General features: G+C 35.2%; 2 protein-coding genes across 2 annotated transcripts; one reads left to right on the top strand and one right to left on the bottom strand.

Moving 5' to 3' along the window:
- Nucleotides 1-1249: 1249 nt before the first annotated feature.
- Nucleotides 1250-9803, bottom strand: RAD1 (RAD1 checkpoint DNA exonuclease). The gene is made up of 6 exons (XM_039842697.1): nucleotides 9581-9803; nucleotides 8862-9126; nucleotides 7791-7899; nucleotides 6205-6463; nucleotides 4306-4404; nucleotides 1250-3959 (listed from the first exon to the last, which is right to left on the bottom strand). The coding sequence occupies exons 2-6, from the start codon at nucleotides 9054-9056 to the stop codon at nucleotides 3776-3778; spliced, it is 846 nt and encodes a 281-aa protein (XP_039698631.1). The 5' UTR covers nucleotides 9057-9126; nucleotides 9581-9803; the 3' UTR covers nucleotides 1250-3775.
- A 66-nt stretch (nucleotides 9804-9869) lies between these two features.
- Nucleotides 9870-18117, top strand: BRIX1 (biogenesis of ribosomes BRX1). The gene is made up of 10 exons (XM_039842696.1): nucleotides 9870-10056; nucleotides 12162-12273; nucleotides 13397-13440; nucleotides 14982-15052; nucleotides 15339-15388; nucleotides 15492-15565; nucleotides 15719-15769; nucleotides 15900-16001; nucleotides 16974-17102; nucleotides 17344-18117. The coding sequence occupies exons 1-10, from the start codon at nucleotides 9898-9900 to the stop codon at nucleotides 17611-17613; spliced, it is 1062 nt and encodes a 353-aa protein (XP_039698630.1). The 5' UTR covers nucleotides 9870-9897; the 3' UTR covers nucleotides 17614-18117.
- Nucleotides 18118-19345: the final 1228 nt, after the last annotated feature.

The following is a 19345-nucleotide window of genomic DNA, read 5'->3' as shown; positions in this document are numbered from 1 at the left end:
AAATTTGCTTTTGAAATGTTTTTAATATTTCTAGTGTCTGCATAAAATTGATGTCCATTTTCTGAAATTTTGAAATGTTTTTAATATTTCTAGTGTCTGCATAAAATTGATGTCCATTTTCTGAAATTTTGATTTCATGAAATGGTGATAATGGTAGTTTTAATATCCTCATACCTGACAAGATAAGTTGATAATCTGTTGGTCCCCAAAGTTTTAAAATTTTACTATTTTGTGAAATCTCCAAGTTTTAAGAAGCTACATTAGAATGTTCAGCATAATACAACCTAATATAAAGTTGCATTTTTACCTGGAAAACTATAGGTAAAAACCAAACTACTTCTAAATTCATTTGGTGGGAACCAGCAATCTGGATAATCCAATCCAATCAAATATTTGATGTTTCTAGCAGAACTGAGCCAAAAGGTCATACACAAGTCTTAACATTCTTTTATTATTCATTCATTTGTGTTTACTCTTACATTCTTTTAAATTAACTAAAAGGCAGTGAAATTTTTGAAGGTTAGCAGCTCTTTCCTGCAAACTCTGTGCCAAGTTAGGAGAAAAAAAAAAAAATCAAGCCCAGATCAAACTGTTCTACACACAGGTTTTAATAAACATTTATTAGCAAGCATGAAAAAAAAACTTCACTCGACCTGTCTGTTCTGTAAGTTCAGTGAGGCCCTACTTCTTGTAGTTCGCTCATCTCTTTCCATGAAAGGTCCATTTAAGGCAAACTTGATAATATTCCAGAGATAGGATCCTCTTATCCAGTCATCAACAAGCAACAAGAAATCCTTGGACAAAATGGCAGGAAGGCCATTTAGGCGTCAAGCCTCAGGCACCAACCCTAATGGTACAGGCTACAGGCCTCACTAGAGATACCTTTCTCATGCAAGGATAGGGAACTACTCTAAAATAACTTAGTTCCCATATCCTGAGTACTTCTAGTTTTACCAAAGAGAGCCACACCTAATAGGTATCTACTGATCAACAAGCTATTAATTACAGAAAGAAAACCTACTTCACACATTACTCTAATTATCAAAACCTCTGGCAGTGACTAAGATATGGATACCAGAAGCACTTGTAAGAGTTGCCTGTCTCATTTTTCATTAGGGCGCTGGCTGTCCACCCCTGCAATCCATGTTTAGAGCTGCCAACTAACTGCTGCTGGGGCATATAACCCGACACGTGTGAAAAATGTTAATACATAACTGGGAAAAGAAAAAATACTACACAATTTCCCCAATTTCTCAGGACCCAAAAGATTTTATTTCAGTGGGGACAAGAAACAAGCAGTGTGAAGACAGAGAAGGAGAGAAGGGAGTCCACATTGTTCTGGAAAATTTCCCACCCTAAACTGCTGGGAATGCCACATGCTGCCCTTTCAACAACTATTACTAGTTACTTGATGGCACCCCAGAAATTCTGTGGCTTCTTATCATATGATTGTGTTACAGGATTTATTTTTTTTAAAAAGTAGAATTTGACAAAACATTTTATTTTTTGAATCATTTCATCAATTCTAGGTGGTAGCACATCATCATCAAATAGGGAATAAGCAAATTAAAAATGGAAAAATAGTTTACCTACTCATACATAGTAAGCACAATTTACTGAAAAGAAAACGAAATAAACTTCAAAAAGGCAAAACTAAAAGTCTTAAAAATAAGATTATATTCTACATGTGACACATGAATTTGTGGTCACCAAAACGTCCTGCCATCTGAGGAAGCCCTCCCCCTAGTGGTGTTTCCTAGGAACTAGAATAAAGTTAAACTAGTAAATTCCTAGATCAAATAGAATACACATAAATAACAAATTCTTTATTAAATTAGCACCTTGATGTTATGGTGATTTAGAAAGAATTAAATTCATTGGCTTCTGAATTCTAACAGCTAAAGATATATGCAGCTAAAATGATAGTCTAAATGTACAAAAATGTCAGTCTTTACTAATTTGATATATACTTTAAATTCTTCATAGTTTCAAATTTTTAAAAATACATTAGATCAAAATAAATTCAGAACTAAATAATTGGAATTAAACTGTGACTAATAAGATGCTAAAAGATCATCTGAAAGTGGAAGTTCTTTCATCTAATATTTATTGAATGCCTATTATATGCCAGGCACTGTTCTAGGTACTGGATACCAGTGAACAAAAACCAAAAATAACTGTGCAATTTTAAATTTAAAGGAAAACTGTAGTCCTTGAAATGTTGGCTGATTGAATATTTTCATAATTATGTTTTAGATTTGTTCTATTCTTGATGTTTATCTAAATAAAAAATATTTGGACATTTAGTAGATTCATTTGTTTCCTTCTTGAACATATACTCCACAAAACTCCAACTTTTTTGTACTAGCTGGGCATCCTGAGACTGCCTGGGAGACTTAGGAGTTACTGGGTACTCACCTTGGGCTAGATACACAGAATTGCATATGTGCCTGGGAGCAGTGCTTACAGTTGTTCTGGGGGATCCTTTCTCTGGAGTGCTTTGTTCCTATACTTTCCAAACCAATTTCCTCCAATACTATGTGGCCTATTTTATGGTGCATTTCATTCAATGGTTCTCAACCATCAACAGTAGGGGGCACTATTTACTTGGGGGAAGGAGTGGTCACGACTGGCATTTGTAGGTAAGGGACGGGGAGACTAAATGAATCCTGTAATGGGATGACAGTTTTTACCCATAAAGAAGTATCTCACTCAAATGGCCAATGGTGCCTGCCCACCTAGAGACACTGAGTTGTTGTCACTTGGTACAGAAATTTCATTTTAGTTCTATATTTTTGTATAAGAAGATAAGTCAGATAATTTTAGTATTATATTTTATTAAATAAATACATACCACAAAATTATTTCATTGAAAATTACTCAAGAAATGAAAAATTCACTTAATAACTGGTTTTCTACACTAGTTTGGTTGAGAAACTCTTATAGAGAAATAGAAGATATCTAATAAGTACCTTCCGTAGTACTCACTATACTCAACAGTTTTGAGAACAAGAAGAAAATCTGTAACACTGAAGACTATTTTCTATCTTGTTCTTAGATTTCTTCGAAATGTATACTTTAAAAATAAATCATATTATTCAGACCTTTTGGTAATGCCTAAACTTCAGAAGGTTTACAAAGAAAGCACATGTAAAAGCAGTCACTTCAATGCAATTAAATGCTATTTTTTTTTAAAGTATCCTTTAAAACAGTGTTTCTCAAACTTTAGCATACATTAGAATTTCCTGGTGGGGAGAGCTTTTTAAAAATTACAGCTTGCTGGCCCACTCCAGAGTCTCTGACAAGTTCCTAGGTAATGCTGATGCTGCTGATCTGGGCACAGCATTGCGAGAACCACCGCTTTAAGATATGTTCTCGAACTCAAGCTGATGAGTGATGCCCTCAGCCTCTGCTTTCCCTAACAGTAAATAAATAAAAGAACATTTCAGATATGACTTCATCAAACTTTAAATTTTTATATTCTTGAAATGTCCAACTTAAATAGAATATATAATTTATTCATCCTGGCTCAAAACTATTCCCATGAGTTCAAAGGACAGAACCACAGGACAGTCTGGTACTGGATAATCTATGACACTGTGAAAACACTTACAAAATACACAGCAACTATGAGGGTACAGGGATCTTGCTCCTATCTTCTCCATGCTTCTTCCCTTGAGAAAATCCAACAACAAATCATGAAGAGTACTAAACCCAGAACAAGCACATGACCTGTCATGAATGTACACATAAACGTCACAATGCATTGTCATACTTAAGATTCAGATTCAGGAACTTCTTCGTCAGGGCAGCAGTAATATTCCACAAAACATATTTGTCCATCTTCATTTCTAATCATATACTGTAATGAGAGGAATCCTCGGTTATCTGTCCGAATAGATACCTTACAGGACAGGACTAATGCCTTTGTAGAGGGTTTCAGTAAAGAAATCTTGTATCTGTAGGACAGTAAGTAAAAAGGTGTCATTTAGTCACACTTAAAGCAGTGCACATAACTCTAAGGACAAAAATTAGCCAAGAACTACTAAGTAGCAAATATAAGAATCAAATCCAATACTTGTCCAATTTGCTAACATTTTCTCTTCATTAAAAAAAAAAAAAAAAAATTGCATCCACTATTAGAATCCAAAATCCCCAAGTAAACTCAGCACCTTACTGTTCATTTTTTAAAAAAATGTTACACTTTCATCAATAGATTGAGAGTTAAAAAAAATTTACTTAATAGAAACTTGGTATTTAACCTTACCTTCAACACTATTGGCAACCTCTATATTAAGAACTGACCTGTTGACCTGGGTCTGATTACAATTGAATGATTCCATCAAATCAGAATCTTTGGGATAGTCAAGGTGGGAGCTTCCTGCATTCCCAAAAGTAGATAACCTAGAGCAGAAAATGAACAAGTCATTTATGCATTGGTCCAGCATAAGCCACGTTAGGATCCAAATAAAGAAAACACTTCTTTAACTCATTCTAGTGAAACGGGTACGTAAACAAATGTTGACAACGCACTATTAGAATCACCATAATAAAGATTCCCACAGGGGAACTAGCAACCAATAAATAGCTTTGAGAAATATCAGCCCAAAAGGAATTCGGAGGTTTTTGCCTCAATTTCATTACCTTACACCTACTCTGATATTGACCTTTCTTCATTCTTAAATCAGAAATACATAATAGAGGAGAGCTGAGTAGTGATGGAAGGCCCTGACCCACTTCAGCTGCATGTAGCCTAAGGTCCTGCTCCTTATCTTTACTGTCACACCAAAAGCAACGGGATTTTCTGAATCTCAGACTACTCTTTAGACTGTTTAATGGTTTTCCTTGCTTGGTAATATCAGCAGTTTGTGTGCAGACAATTTATAAATGTTTATGTGTTTACTTAATCTGCAAGAACATACTGATCATTCGCTATGGGGATAGCACATTGATTAGTATGATATGAGCACAATCATAGAAGACCTCGGTGCTGGTTTGCCCCTGGACCCATCTTTTCTCTCTTCTAACGTAACCTCTTTCTCTGAGCTATCTTGTCCATGCCCAGCCATGGATGAGACTAGTCCAGTCTGGACTGACTTCCTGAGCTCTGTATATATCCAACTACTTTCTGTTGTCACAGGCACCTTAAATTTAACATATCTAGAAAAAAAATTTTCAACTCCCAGTTCTATACCACCAAATCATTTCTCATCTTAGAAATGTGAAGTAACCACGAATCCAAGCTGAGAGAGATCATTTAGATGGGGAGCCTCTAAAATACTCTGTTTAAGTGCCTAGAATCTTAAATCATATCACTGCTTAAGTAGGGTTCTACTGATTTCCCTTTTGGTTAACATTTTACAGACTTTGAGCCAAATTTTTAAGTGCTTAATGCCATGGGAAGGGCTCTGAGTTCTTCTAAAGTAGATATATATATATATAAAATCCTTTACTTATTAACACTCTAAAATATTTCAAAAGAGAAGAAATATTTAAATTCTCTCCCTAAATTGATTCTAAGCCTGAAAAGAGCTTGCCATTTCATAATTTTCTGGGTCAAAATATCAGGAGCAGCTTGATAGTTTTTGACATTGTTTTCCTGCTGGAAATTGCCCTCCCTTAGGAAGCTTACCTTGACCAGTCCTAAGTATTCATGTGTTGGCTCCCTAAATATGTATATTACCTTGCAGTTTTGCTCCTTCTGTGCTGTTTCACATATTTCCTCTTTACCTCGATTTTAAGCTGTTCTTTCTTGTGATGCTTAATAAGGTAGATATGCACACAGTCGGCGATCAATAATAGATACTCAGTGAATAAACCATGCATAGAAAAACATCTACTTCCTTTTGCATCCTGTACTAACTTGAAAGAAAAAGAGAAGCGATATAATACAAATACCTTTTCTAAAAGTTTAAGCCTAATTTCCCTCATGATGTATGCAGATCTACAACAGTTTAGTACAATGAAATGACCACTAAATTATGATTAGAAGACTGAGCTACTCATCTAGAAACCAACACTTTGTAATTATGAAGCTTTAAATAGTGAATTAATCTTCCTGACTAATAAAAGTGTGCAGAGTAAAAGCTTTCCAAAGTTCTGAAAATTCTAGGAACTTGCATAAAAGTTCTGCGTCCTAAGCAAACGCACAAGTAGAGAGATGGAGCAGACTACATTAGCTATAATTGCACTGCTTTCAAGTACCTAAAATAAGGCTTGTCAGGAGACATGGTGATCTGTAGGACCTCACTTGTCATGTCCAATTCGGAAAATGCTTCACGGAGGCCCTCTGATTGCAGAATGATTTTATTAATAACATTGGTGCTGCAGAAATCAAAATCCAGCGTTTCCTCAGGCTCCTGAGTATTGATTTTACAGACTGTCACCACTCCTCCTTCTTCCAGAAATAGCATCAAAGGGTAACCATAACCTTGGTAACACATTCGAAGTGCAGTTAAAGTCCCTGCAATGGAAGTAAATCATACTTTGGGCTCAGCTTTATAACCCTGGGTTCAGCTTCCAAAGCTGAAACAAAACTCCTCAAGAATACTTTATTCTATCCAATTTCTAGCATATGTGTATGTCTCTCTCTATAGGAAAGGATCACGTGTTCCCTGATGACAGCAGTATGTAGACAATTCCAAAAACAACTGCAAGAAAATTAGGAACCAGAACAAAATGTAACTCTCTGAAATTTTCCAGCTTGTCAAAAGACCTCAGAAATACCTTATTGATTATATCTATATATACAATTTCGGGATGGAGAATCTACATGGTCCAATACTGCAAGTAATGGAGTTGTTGCTGCTCCAGCTATGCTATTTATTGAAGGTTCAATTTGTGCAACAGTGGATTGCTCTGATATTGTCTGTACTATGATGTCAGTGTATTTACTATAATAAGGATCCTTCTAGCTTTTTCTACTGGGAGACATTTCCCCAAGTTTTAAGATCAAATTGGGAGAAAGAGAGAGAGTGGTTCATTGTGGTTAGGATTTTAAAACTGCAACCTCTAGAGAGGAAGAAGATGACAGGACATTCTAAGCTCCTCTTCCTTACTATAGGATGGAGAGCCATAGTAAGGAATGGAGGAAGGCAGATGAAAATCCAGCTGCGTTAGAAAACGCATAATTAATAATAATGGAATTGTCAATAAAAAATTAAAATATATTTTCTAGAGAACCATAACTGAATTTTCCCTAGCTAGTCTCAGATTCTTTTTCTATGAAATGAAATTATTCTTCTAGTGATGTCTTAGTTTTATATCCATAGCAACCAAATTCACTATTCCTAAAAAAATCCCACAACAAATAAAATATATAAATATTTTAAAGGAAAGCATTTAAGAAAATAGACATAATTTTAAACAAGGCTTAATGGGGAAAAAAAGCAAACAAATTTTGAATGCAGTAAACTGGGAGGCAGGAGAACTGGTTTCTATTTTTCTCTGCCACTAACTGTAATACAGGACAAGTTAGGGAAAAGAGGCAATTAAAACATATTTTACTTGTTAGATACATTTGACATGTTCAAAGTCTTCTTTTGGTCAGTTCAAATTTAAAACCCTAAAAGCTTTGTAAATTAAAAAAAGATGAATGTACATACTTTTGCAAATATGAACAACCCATAAGCACACTTTCTATTAATATTGTGTACTCAGAATCCATGATTGTGACTGATGAAAAGTGAATTGGCAATTCATATATTACTTATATTCTAATAACTTTTCCTGTATTATTCTGACCATTCTGTATGCTCTTATGTCATTATAATGATAATAAAATGGTTCACCTGGCATAGGACTTGATCCAAAAATAGATAAGCAGTCTAAAAGGACAGTTAAATTAATTCGAAAAGTAACAGGCTCTTCCTGAACTTTAAACTCTTGAAATATTCCAGCCTATGAAGAAAAGTAAAATATGAAAAAATATATATTAAAGAATGAAAACTTACACATAAGGTTTTAGATTTCACTTGACATGTTTAAAAGAATAATATTGTGCTAATCCCATGAAAATCATTTCTGATTACCAGTCAAAAAATCTTAAGCTTTTTCAACTATCATCCATTAGAATAACACTACTCAGTAAAGGTATAACAGTCATTTAGGTCCCATGTAAAACTTGATGAAAGGTCCTTCATCTAACTTCTTGGATCTAAACTATTCCCCATGTGACTTTCCCGTCTCCTTTTCATGGCCATCAGTACAGTTAAGGTCATCTGGAAAATAGCCAAACAGTTTAATAATGCATGAATGATATTAGTTTTCAATTTCTTTTGAGGTCAGGAACCATGTTTTATTTATCCCTGAAGTCATACTGTACACTTAGGTGCTCACCAAAAAAAATGCTGAATTAAATCTGAAATTTGAACCATACAACTGTTACTTTGTAAGAACAAATTATATTATAACCAATAAAAAGAAAAAAATGTATTTTTTAATAGGGAGGTGTAGCAGTAAAGAGCATATACTCTAGAAACATATGTTCTGGATTCTCATCCCAACTCAGCTGCTTGTAAGCTTTCGTGCTGCTGGCAAATCGCTTAAACTGTACCTCAGTTTCCACATCTGTAAAATAGAAATAATAACAGAGCCTACTTCATAGGACTATTGTGAGAGTTAAGCGAGTTAAACATATAAACACTCAGAAGAGTGTCTGGCTTATAATTTAGCTTAATAATTTTTAGACATTATTTTAACCATTATCTCTGTAAAACAATATGGGAAAAGAATTTGTTACTATGAGAGAAAAAATTCAAATAATGATGTTATCTATCTTAAATGTCTATTAAGACCTTAGGAATTCATTGAACTGGATGAGAAATACCATGTCACAGGCTTTAAGGTGTCTACTTCAATACCTGAATAAAAGCATTTGCTTGCACACACTTTGCATTTTCCACTGTAACCTTGATTCCATTTTTAGTAGCGAAACACGTAGCATGTTCTCGGAAATGAATAGCCTTCAAGATAGTGGAGAGATTCCTAACGTTGTCGAGACTGGCCACCAAGCTGTAATCATTCTCATCTTGGATCTGTTGGTTTAGGAGGGGCATCTTCCAGTGCACACGCGGCCCTAAGGGCTGCTCCTGGGGTCAACACCTGCTCCCGTGGATCACGAAACACCTGATGAGATTCAACAATAAACTCCCCGTCAATGCTGGCAAGAGGCCCGCGATCTCAACCTGCGCTGTGGCCAAGTGGGAGAGGCCTGGGTGTTGAACTTGGCCGACCGGGGACTGAATCCCGCCTCTGCCACTTAACTGTCTCTGTCACTGGGGGAAATTACTAATCTCTCTAAACTACGGTTTCCTTGTCATTAGTAAGGGGACAGTTACACATGAAAAGTTGTGAACAATGAAAACCACCAACTCTGTAGTTCTACTTGGGGCTACGTATCCCCAGTCGGTTTTGAGCTGTCCGGCGCTCTACACCTTTCATCTAAGAAAACAGGCACTTGGGAGGGTGGGCCCGCGTTCCTCAGAAGATCCTCCTTGAGTCCCAGACAACCTGGTTCACCAGCCCGCCGCGGGCGGCATCTGTGTACTGGTCCCGGGATCCCAAGGCGCGGAAACCCTACCTTTGCAGTGGGGCCCGGGCACCTGAGAGCCCTTCCCAGCCAGGTCACCGGGGAGCCACCTGCAGACCCTGGAGAACTGGCGAGGAAGTGGAGCAACTCCCGCCACACTTTTTAGATCAGCTGGCCACCTCGGCCACCGTCACCACGGAGTTAAACGAAGCCTAGAGAGCCGAGCGTGCAGTGCCACAGGGACCGGAAAAAGGTACCAGAGAGCTGGAGGACCACGGAGCCGAGCAGCGGGAGGTACCATAGAGATCGGAAAGGGGAGCGAGCGGCAGAGCCGGAAGGAAGTCCAAGAGCCAAGGCGGTGAGGCAAGATGGCGGCGACCAAGAGAAAACGGCGTGGAGGTTTGGCGGTTAAAGCGAAGAGGCCAAAAAGAAACGAAAAAGATGCCAGGCCGCCAGCTAAGCAGCGCGACATGGCAGAGGAGGCAGAAGAAGAAGAGAGAGACCGTATCCCAGGCCCTGTTTGCAAGGTAGAGGGGGTTATCCTCGGGTTGCACCTGCGGCCGCGGCTCCGCACGCCTCTCTTGGGGTTACCTACCTAAGTACGGCTGTGCGGATTTCGGAGTTACTCGGGTGTTGCTGGAGCTGGGTCTCAGCTCTCCCGGCCGGACAGGCCACTGCGTTTACATCTAACTTTCATGCACGTGGCGGCTTTCTTGGATGCGGCCTGCTGAGCAACTGGGCGGGCTTCAGAGCTTTTACCCGGCTTATGGGGAATCGGTTTATGGTGTACTACTCAGTTCCAGTGTTCTGCCTCCTAGCTATTTTATTTTCCTTTGAAGCATAGAAATTTTCCTTGTTATTTCTATGGAGTATATCCTTTACAGTGATTAGTATACCATATTCTGCCCTAGTTAACTATTGTCAGTCAAGGATCCTGGAACCTTGTAATGTGGTTCTTTAAAAAATTGTGGTCCTTGGGACTGTGATTTTAATCTTTAACTCTCAAGGGATAACGAAAGGTAGAGTAGATGGTACGAGCTTTACTTGTGTTTAACAAACTTAACGTGCCAGGCACAGTACAAAGATGGGTTTCCCCTGCTTTGGAATTGCAAACCGAGAACGTGACCTCATTTTCCTGAAATGTTGGAGTTTAAAAGAAAACAATTCATGTAAATTGACGATTTTTATTTAAAAGAAGGTGAACATGAATGGACCTAACTTTCATTCAACTGAAGGCTCCCTAAGCTAGATCGAATACGGTGAAGACAAGGGGTGCCTTTGATTTATTGATTTCCGTGCCCCCTCCACCCCCTGCCCCAGCTTAGCATAGTACTCTAGCACACAGTGATTGATAATAATTAAATGACTGTGGTGGCAAGTACTAGGAAAGGCGTTAGCTCTGAGGAATGAAAGATGAGTTTAAATTTTACCTTTGCTATTAACAGTGAATTTTGAGCCTTTTTCTCATTTGCATATTAAAAGGAAGGAAATATTTACTTTTTGTGAAGAATAAGCTGGACTTCTAATAGATTTTTAGCAAATGCTCACACCGTTCCTTGAAGGATCTAGCAAGAAATATAGTATTAGTGGTCTAAGTCATAATATAAAAAATTCTATCAAAGTACAGAAGATAGAGATTACTTTTAGTCTAAGATTATCTGGGTAGGGATCAGGAAGGATTTAGCCTTTGAGCTGGATCTCAAAGTAAGTCAGAATTTCCATATTCAGAAATGAGAGAGAAAAATACCTGGAAGAGAGAAAAAACTGATCAAAGGTGTTTAAGTGTGGGAAATGCTGAAAATTTAAAAAACAGTTGGATTGGCTAAAGTTTAGGGTTGATTTGGGACAATCTGAGGTGAAAATATAAATGTATTCTAGAATTCAGTATTAAAAGTATGTCATTTCGTACTTTGTTTAGAAAACCCAGGAATAGGGTTTTCTAATAAGGATGTGATTGGAGGGAGCAGTGCTTTAAGATTAAGCTAGTGCTAGCCTGGCATATTGGAGGAGTTCCTTGCTGGGAAGGCTAGCCATTTAAATTATTTGCAGTTGACATAAGATCGTATGGATCTGAAGGAGGGCTGTGGAAATAGGAAAGGGTTACAAATTGTTGCAAAGAGAAACTGACAGCATTTGGTAGTGCTTATGATATGAGAGAATAAGGACAGATGGAAGATTCAAAGCCTGATGGTGACATCAGAAGAAATAAGTAATAAACAAATATACCAGGTTTAAGGTTTAAATATTCTAGAATTGAATTTGAGATTGGTAGAGCTGGAAAGAGTTCTTTACCTTTTTTTGTGGAGTTGACAATTGAAGCTGTGGGAATGATAATGAGAGCTCTATTCTGGTGAGAACAGAAATAAAAGAGGGTAAGAGAATCTTTAGAGACAGGAGGAGGAATTGGAGAGACTGAAGAATAAAAGAAACAAAGAAAGGAAGGAAGCCAATGAGAGCATTTCTGGGTGGCCGCTGGGTTCAGTACATGCTACTGAGAGATCAAATTAAAGGTTTAGGTAGGATTCTTTGACTTGCTACTTGGAAGTGTTATCTTTAAGCAAACAAACAAGGTCGGTTCAGTATGAGTTTAGTTTGAGATTTAAAAATCTTTTAACAATTTCTTTTTCTTCAGGGCAAGTGGAAAAATAAGGAACGGATTCTCATCTTTTCTTCCAGAGGAATAAATTTCAGAACAAGACATTTAATGCAAGACTTAAGAATGTTGATGCCTCATTCTAAAGCAGGTGCCTTTATGTCATATACTTTAAAATTCATGTCTATAAACTTGCCTGTTTATATATTTCTGCTTCAAGTCACACTTCAGTTTTTCAATCTTGTGAGATAAAGAACCACTGTTCTTCAGAAGTGTATCTTTTCAGTGCCAAGATTTTTCTAATTAACATTTTGTCATAAATTCTTTGCAAATTTATCAGGTATTCTCTTCACTGTCTTAAACAGATATATCTAATTACTGAAACAGTTCTTGAAGGTCCAGAGATGCTTTCATTGTAATGTTCTCAGAGATCATGGTTTGTCCTTTTAAATGATTCAGGACTGCAATGTACTGCTTTCTGCATTTAAAAAACAAACAAACAAAAAAAACGAAAAACTTTTTTTTTAATTAATGGACCTGGAGTAGGATTTCATATATCTTTAAGTTGGGGCCAAGCTAATCCTTTTAGCAGTAGAATATCTTACAGGCAAGTGAAGAAGATCTAGTTTTTTTAAGATTAGATCTGTGGCAGTGCAGTCATGTAGCTGTCTTTGTGCCTGTGTTGGGAGATGCTGTTGGTTTTAATTCTAGGTAATGACTTGGTTCTTTAGATCAATGTTTCTCAAACTGATATCCCCAGTTATATGTTCAGATCTCTGAAACTAATAAGAGAAATTTTAATTTGTACTGGTTTCTTTTTTCCTATGATAATCTAAAACCATGTGTTTTTTCTTATTAGTTTTCTTTGGCAACTGATTCAAAATTGAAAGAAATTTTCGTCACTTCAAATTTTAGTTTCTTAAGTGAATGTTCTTTAAACTGAAATCTCAGACCATAGTCTTCAATTGTGAGAATTTTTCCATTTTTATAAGGAATTCATAGAATATATAAAGTCTGAGAAACACTGCTTACATCATTATTTATAATTCCTGAGGACTATTTTTGTTACTCATTTTTACATTTAAAAAATAACCAGGATTTGTAATGAGGTCATATTTTCAGATCCGATCATCTTAAATATTAATAAAATCTCATTTAAACTTGATTATGAAAACACTTAAAATAATTTTCTAGAAAGCATGTGTGATTTGATTGAAGTAGCTTCGAAATCTTTTGTTTATTTGCTTATTCTTTTTTTCTTTTTATAGATATAGATACGAAAATGGATCGTAAAGATAAGTTATTTGTGATTAACGAGGTAATTTTAGAAAATAATTAAGTACAAAATATTTTGGAGCACTGAAGATGCTTCATTTTAAAGTTAGTTACGCTGTGACTTTTAAATTGTTAAGACAGATTTTATTAAATCTTCAATAAACTACCTTCTAATTTTTTTTAATATTTATTGTCTTTGTATTATAGTTTAGTGCTTCAGTATATATTATTTCTTGATTGTTCTTATATTAATCTAGTTCAAATAAGCATATCGATATTTCCTGAGGATGAGGATTCTATCTCATTCTTTTTTTCTCATTATGTCTACTGTAGTGTGAAATGCATGGTAAAATGACCAATATATATAAAATAAAATTAAAAACTCATTAAATATTTTTAAAACCCCACATTGTAAGAAGCATTTTGTCAGTATTAAAAGTGATACATGTGGTATTTGCTGTTAAGGTATTACAAACTAGTGATATGTTAAATTTTCAGTGTTGTTGAAGATACTAACCTTACATTTTAAGGCAGATTTTAAAAACTTAGCAGAATTTTCTGAAGATAATTTTCTTTAGCTATTAGAAAGGCTTTTATTCATTTAGCACAAATTTTTGCACCTCTGCTATATCATGGCATCACTCTCCATGCTGTGGAAATAGTATTTTACAAAACAACACCCCTGGCATCGTGGAGCTTCAATTCTGATGGGGGAGCTAGGCCATAAACAAGTATTATAATTTCAAGTGAAGACAGGAAAAATAATGGTATGAGCTTCCAGCAACTGAAGCTGGACTGGAAAACCCACTTAGTGTTGCTCTGTTTATTCTAAAACCAGTAAGAAACAAAAGCATTTTTAAGTTATTAGGTTTAAAGTCTTAAGTAGTTTAGGATTTATGAATATCATATCAGATAGTTTATGAATACTGTAGTTGTACAGGACTTCATTCTTGTATTGCTTACATATATATTTCTCTAGTGTGACTTTGTAAACCTTCAAGATGTTGAAGTTTAATTCAACTTGGAATAGGTTTTGTATACGCATGCTTTTCACCAGTCCCTTCGTGATTTTATAGAACCAAATGACAGAAATGATAGTGTAAATGAAGAAGAAAACGTAAATGTCTTGATCTTAAAAAAACTAGAGTTAAAAATCAGAATAACCATTATAAAGGATGTGTTGGTTCCATAAGGACTGTATTCTCCTAAGATTAGTAAAGCTAATATGGTGCTTTATTCCTAGAGCATCTGTGTTCAGTCTTTGTAGTTTGTACATGGGACTGGTCAGAAAAAGAGGTTCTCAGTAACCAGAAGTGAGACCAGTTACTTTAAAATGCTGGGTCGAAGAGAGTAGATGTTTGCACCAAAAAGGTGGGCAGAGCATCTAGTTTACCTTAAGAAGACTATCTGAGAGGAACTTGAAAGATTTCTTTCTGTAAATGAATAAGTTTACCTAGATTTAGACCTTGTAGCCTATTAATCTGCTTAAATATTTTTTAAAGAATGTAGGTATTATTTGCATTGAATTGCTTTTAGTTCTCATTCTATTATCTACTTCATTTTTCTATACTTTGCTCCATTTAGGTTTGTGAAATGAAAAACTGCAATAAGTGTATCTATTTTGAAGCTAAGAAGAAACAAGATCTCTATATGTGGTAAGAAGATGTATTAAGTAAGATCCGGAGTGGAATTTGTTCTTTTAAATGAATTTATTCTTTGTACCTCTTATTGCAGACTCCTTTCAGTCTTTGTTTTGTTTTTGTAAAAAAAAGCAGGGCCAGGGATAAAGTAAACTATGATTTCACAAACGTTGAAACCTTTAAAGAAAATTAAATGGATGAATATTATGAGCACATTCTGTTTTTTAACCGTGAAACATAATAAGCATTTACTGCATTCTAAATTCTACTTAGTAGAAAAACCATCCTTCATATTTTTCAGGCTTTCAAATTCACCTCATGGACCATCTGCTAAATTTCTAGTTCAGAATAGTAAGTTGACTCAATTTAAATTTTTTTTATGAGAAAATTGAAAATCTTTTGGGAGAGTTGTGCCAAAGATATAACTATTTTTTTGTTGTTATAATTTTTCTAGTTCATACCCTAGCTGAACTAAAGATGACTGGAAACTGTTTGAAAGGTTCTCGGCCCCTTTTGTCTTTTGACCCTGTAAGTTTTTCATTTAGTATATGAAGTCTAATTTTCTTACTTTTCATTGTTGTTTGTAGTGGGTATAGTTGTATGATTCATTTTACTTAATAAACACAGTTTTAAACAGAGCACTCTGCTCTTGTCAAATAATATGTTCACTATTTTTTTTAGGCTTTTGATGAATTACCACATTATGCTTTGTTAAAAGAACTCTTAATTCAGGTAAATATCTTTTCTAGAGAGCATTTTTGGTGATATAAGTGTGTGTCTTGGACTTTTTCTTAACTCAGCTATCTAAAACTAATATATACATGTTATATTGTAAAATCAGGAACGTATACTTTTTTCCTAGATTTTTAGTACACCACGGTATCATCCCAAAAGCCAGCCATTTGTGGACCATGTGTTTACGTTCACCATTTTGGATAACAGGATATGGTTTCGGAACTTTCAGGTTAGCTTTAATTAGTTTTTAATTATACTTTGAAATAAATTAGGACAAATAGCGCCACTATATATTTACTACATATTTAATTTTGTAAAAAGAAATTAATCTGAAGATCCATGAGGTAATTGAGTTCCAGATTTATGCTAGGTGCTGTTAAGGATGTAAGTTTCTCTGAAGAGGTTAGACTCTATCTGGGGTGAGGGGAGGGCAGTGATTAAGACTTAGAAAGACAAAACCTCTGCAGAAAGCATTTATTGAGAAGTATTTGATGAGTCATACAGTAGTGACTCAGGAGGAGAGGTGATTCTGGAAATCTTGAAGCAGGAGTTTGGCAGGATAATAAGCTTGCAGAAAGGTGGAGAGGTAGAAAAGAACACCAAGACAAAATTTCAGATGGCATATGAATTAAACTGGCCTTTTTCTGTGTTGCTATATTGGGTACCCTGCAAAGTGAGTTAAACATATTCTCTTCTTAACCTCTGAGGGCAGACATACCTGAGCCAATACACAGTGTTAATATTTGTAGTTCAGAAGTTGCCTCAATTCATTAGCCACTCAAAAATAAATTTGACTATGTACTATACTTTTATGTACTTTTTAATTTAATTTGAATTGGATTTGTAAAAACAACTTAGGGATTGATTTAAAATTTTAAAGGGTTACCTATTTTGTGCTTCAGTACATTTTGTTATAGTAGTCGCAGTTTAAAAAATTAATTAGTTTTTTAAGAATTTCTGCGTTTGAGAGGCATGATGTGAACCAGATTCAAATTACTCAATTTAAAAGGACAGACTGAGAAAATGTTTTTATTTTCCCATGACAGCTGCTTGATTAGTAACAAAATCTGATGATTTGGTGCTTACTAAGTTTCACTTCCACCTTCATTTTCAGTTTTTTTGGGCACATTTGTAATGAGGTTATAGCCATATACCTTTTAGAAATAGTATATTCAAACTAAAATGGATGTTTTTATTAAAGATCATAGAAGAAGATGCTGCTCTTGTGGAAATAGGACCTCGTTTTGTCTTAAATCTCATAAAGATTTTCCAGGGAAGTTTTGGAGGACCAACTTTATATGAAAATCCTCACTACCAGTCACCAAACATGGTAAGCTGTTTTTGTTGTTCATTGGTCTTCAATGTCCCAAAACTCTGGCCAAAATAATTCTGTCAAGTAATTAACTATTTTGTTAACTGTGAAACTGAATTTGGTTTTTGCTACATATTGTTTTGCAAATTACTAATTTTTTTAATGATACAGGGTAATGAGAAAAAGGGTTCATAAGTCCTTGCCATATATAAAATGTTTATTTGTATTTCAAAAGCACTTAATATTTTTTTGTTTCTAGCATCGGCGTGTCATAAGATCCATCACAGCTGCAAAATACAAAGAGAAACAGCAAGTTAAAGATGCACAGAAACTGAGAAAGAAAGAACCAAAGACTATTCTTCCACATGATCCCACTGCAGATGTTTTTGTTACACCGGCTGAGGAAAAACCGATAGAAATACAGTGGGTAAAACCAGAGCCAAAAGTCGATTTGAAAGCAAGAAAGAAAAGGGTTTACAAAAGGCAAAGAAAAATGAAACAGAAAGTGAATAGTGGAAATGCAAAATGAATCAATGGATAACTAATTTGCTTTTCAGTTATTTTATATTTATTTTGTATTCATTGTGTAAATACTTTTACTATCCAGGACTGTCTTATCTAATTAGTGTGGCATTTCAAAGAAAGAAAAATTAAAATCTTGTGGCTTCAGTGGTATCTGTGTTTTTTTAAATAAAATAACACTAGAAGTCATCTGTTTTAATTTCTGTTTTCAAAGCTTATTCGGTATTACTAAAAATTTAGAACAATTAAGGTTTAGGCTTGCACTCTTGGATTAAAAGTTGGTTTAGCAAAGCTGAAATTCAAACAGATTTATTGGGTCAATACTACTTGTAAAACAAAGCATTAGGCATTTTGAAAGCATACTTTCAGATAGTATAGTAGGGGTAGACTGGTAAAAGTATCTTACTGAGGTTTGAGTCCTTGAGTCACCAATTAAAGAGGCCTTGGAAAATCAATCTCTCATCTTGTTTTCTTACCTTGAAGAAGTACAATAAAAATTCTTAGGTTGAAAGCATTTTGTACATTACAAATTTATTTTAGAAGTAGTACATACAGATTTCTTGTTAAATTTCTAATACAAGAAAAATGGGACAGTTGTTTTAGGGTTCCAGAATATTGGAATTTCTCCCTTTATGAAAGAATTATTTGAAGCAAAGAGAGCACTGGGTTTACTGTCCTGGAGGTCTGTTTGTGATAGGGAAAGATAAGATTCTGAGTGCCAGTGGCCATGGGCAGTTAAGTGGCTGCTGAGGAGATAGATACGTATACTATAGATAATGTCTATACATAAGTAATAAAATTGGGTCATGCATGAGTTCTGTCTACTCATTTTTATTTCACATTAATCATTTTTCCATGTCTATGTTCTACAACATGGTTAGTAATTGCACAGTATTCCACTCCATACTATAGCTATATCATCAGTCCTTTATTGTTGGCTAGTCATATCTTTTTTTCTTCTATAGGTGCTTGTAGCAAATATTTTTATACATAAATTATTTTGTACAATTTTGGTTTCCCGTAAGTGGAACTCAGGTCAAAGGCTATGAACATTTAGACATTTCGATTACTCCCCTAAATACTGCGCTTCCCCAGAGGTTAGTGTGCATTTTCTTGTGCTGATGTCAATGGTGAAATCTGTCAATTGGATGGGTAAAAAATTAATACTTTTTTTGGTTAGGTACTGGTTTTTGTGACTACTCGTTTTGGGGTAGTAATTTTTCACTAATTTGTGAGCTCTTTTATTAGTGAGGTTATTCTAGACATCTTTTCAGTTCATCACTTTTTAACTACGCAGGATGATCGATTTTTCATTATATTTCATTTAATTTTCTGCTAAGAAAGGACTTCCTGAATGTATAATTAGACTACTTTATCTTGAAATTGTTTAAATGAGGCTACTTACCTTGAAATTTAAATTATGCAGGTTATTGGGGTCAGATTCAGTTGAAATACTTGTATGTGGCTAATGGCCAAATTTAGTTTAAAGCAAAAAAAAAAAAAAAAAACCATTTTGGTCAGTAGAATATAGCCTTGGATGAAAATAAGACAGCTGTACTCAGGATTTGTTTTTCAACACCCACAGTTCAAGTTAAGTTATAAACATAACCTGGATAAACAAGTTGAGCGAAGACTACTTTCTACTTAATACTTTTTGGTTGCGTGTTGTAGAGGTTTAGTGGAATTTCCAATTTAACGATTTTGTTTCCACTTAAGTCTTCCTGTCCCAAATTACTTCC

Source organism: Pteropus medius, unplaced genomic scaffold (genome assembly GCF_902729225.1).
Source record: "Pteropus medius unplaced genomic scaffold, Ma_sr-lr_union100, whole genome shotgun sequence".
Classification (NCBI taxonomy): Eukaryota; Metazoa; Chordata; class Mammalia; order Chiroptera; family Pteropodidae; genus Pteropus; species Pteropus medius.
The sequence above is the reverse complement of the archived record's forward strand: the minus strand, read 5'-3'. Positions and strand labels throughout refer to the sequence as shown.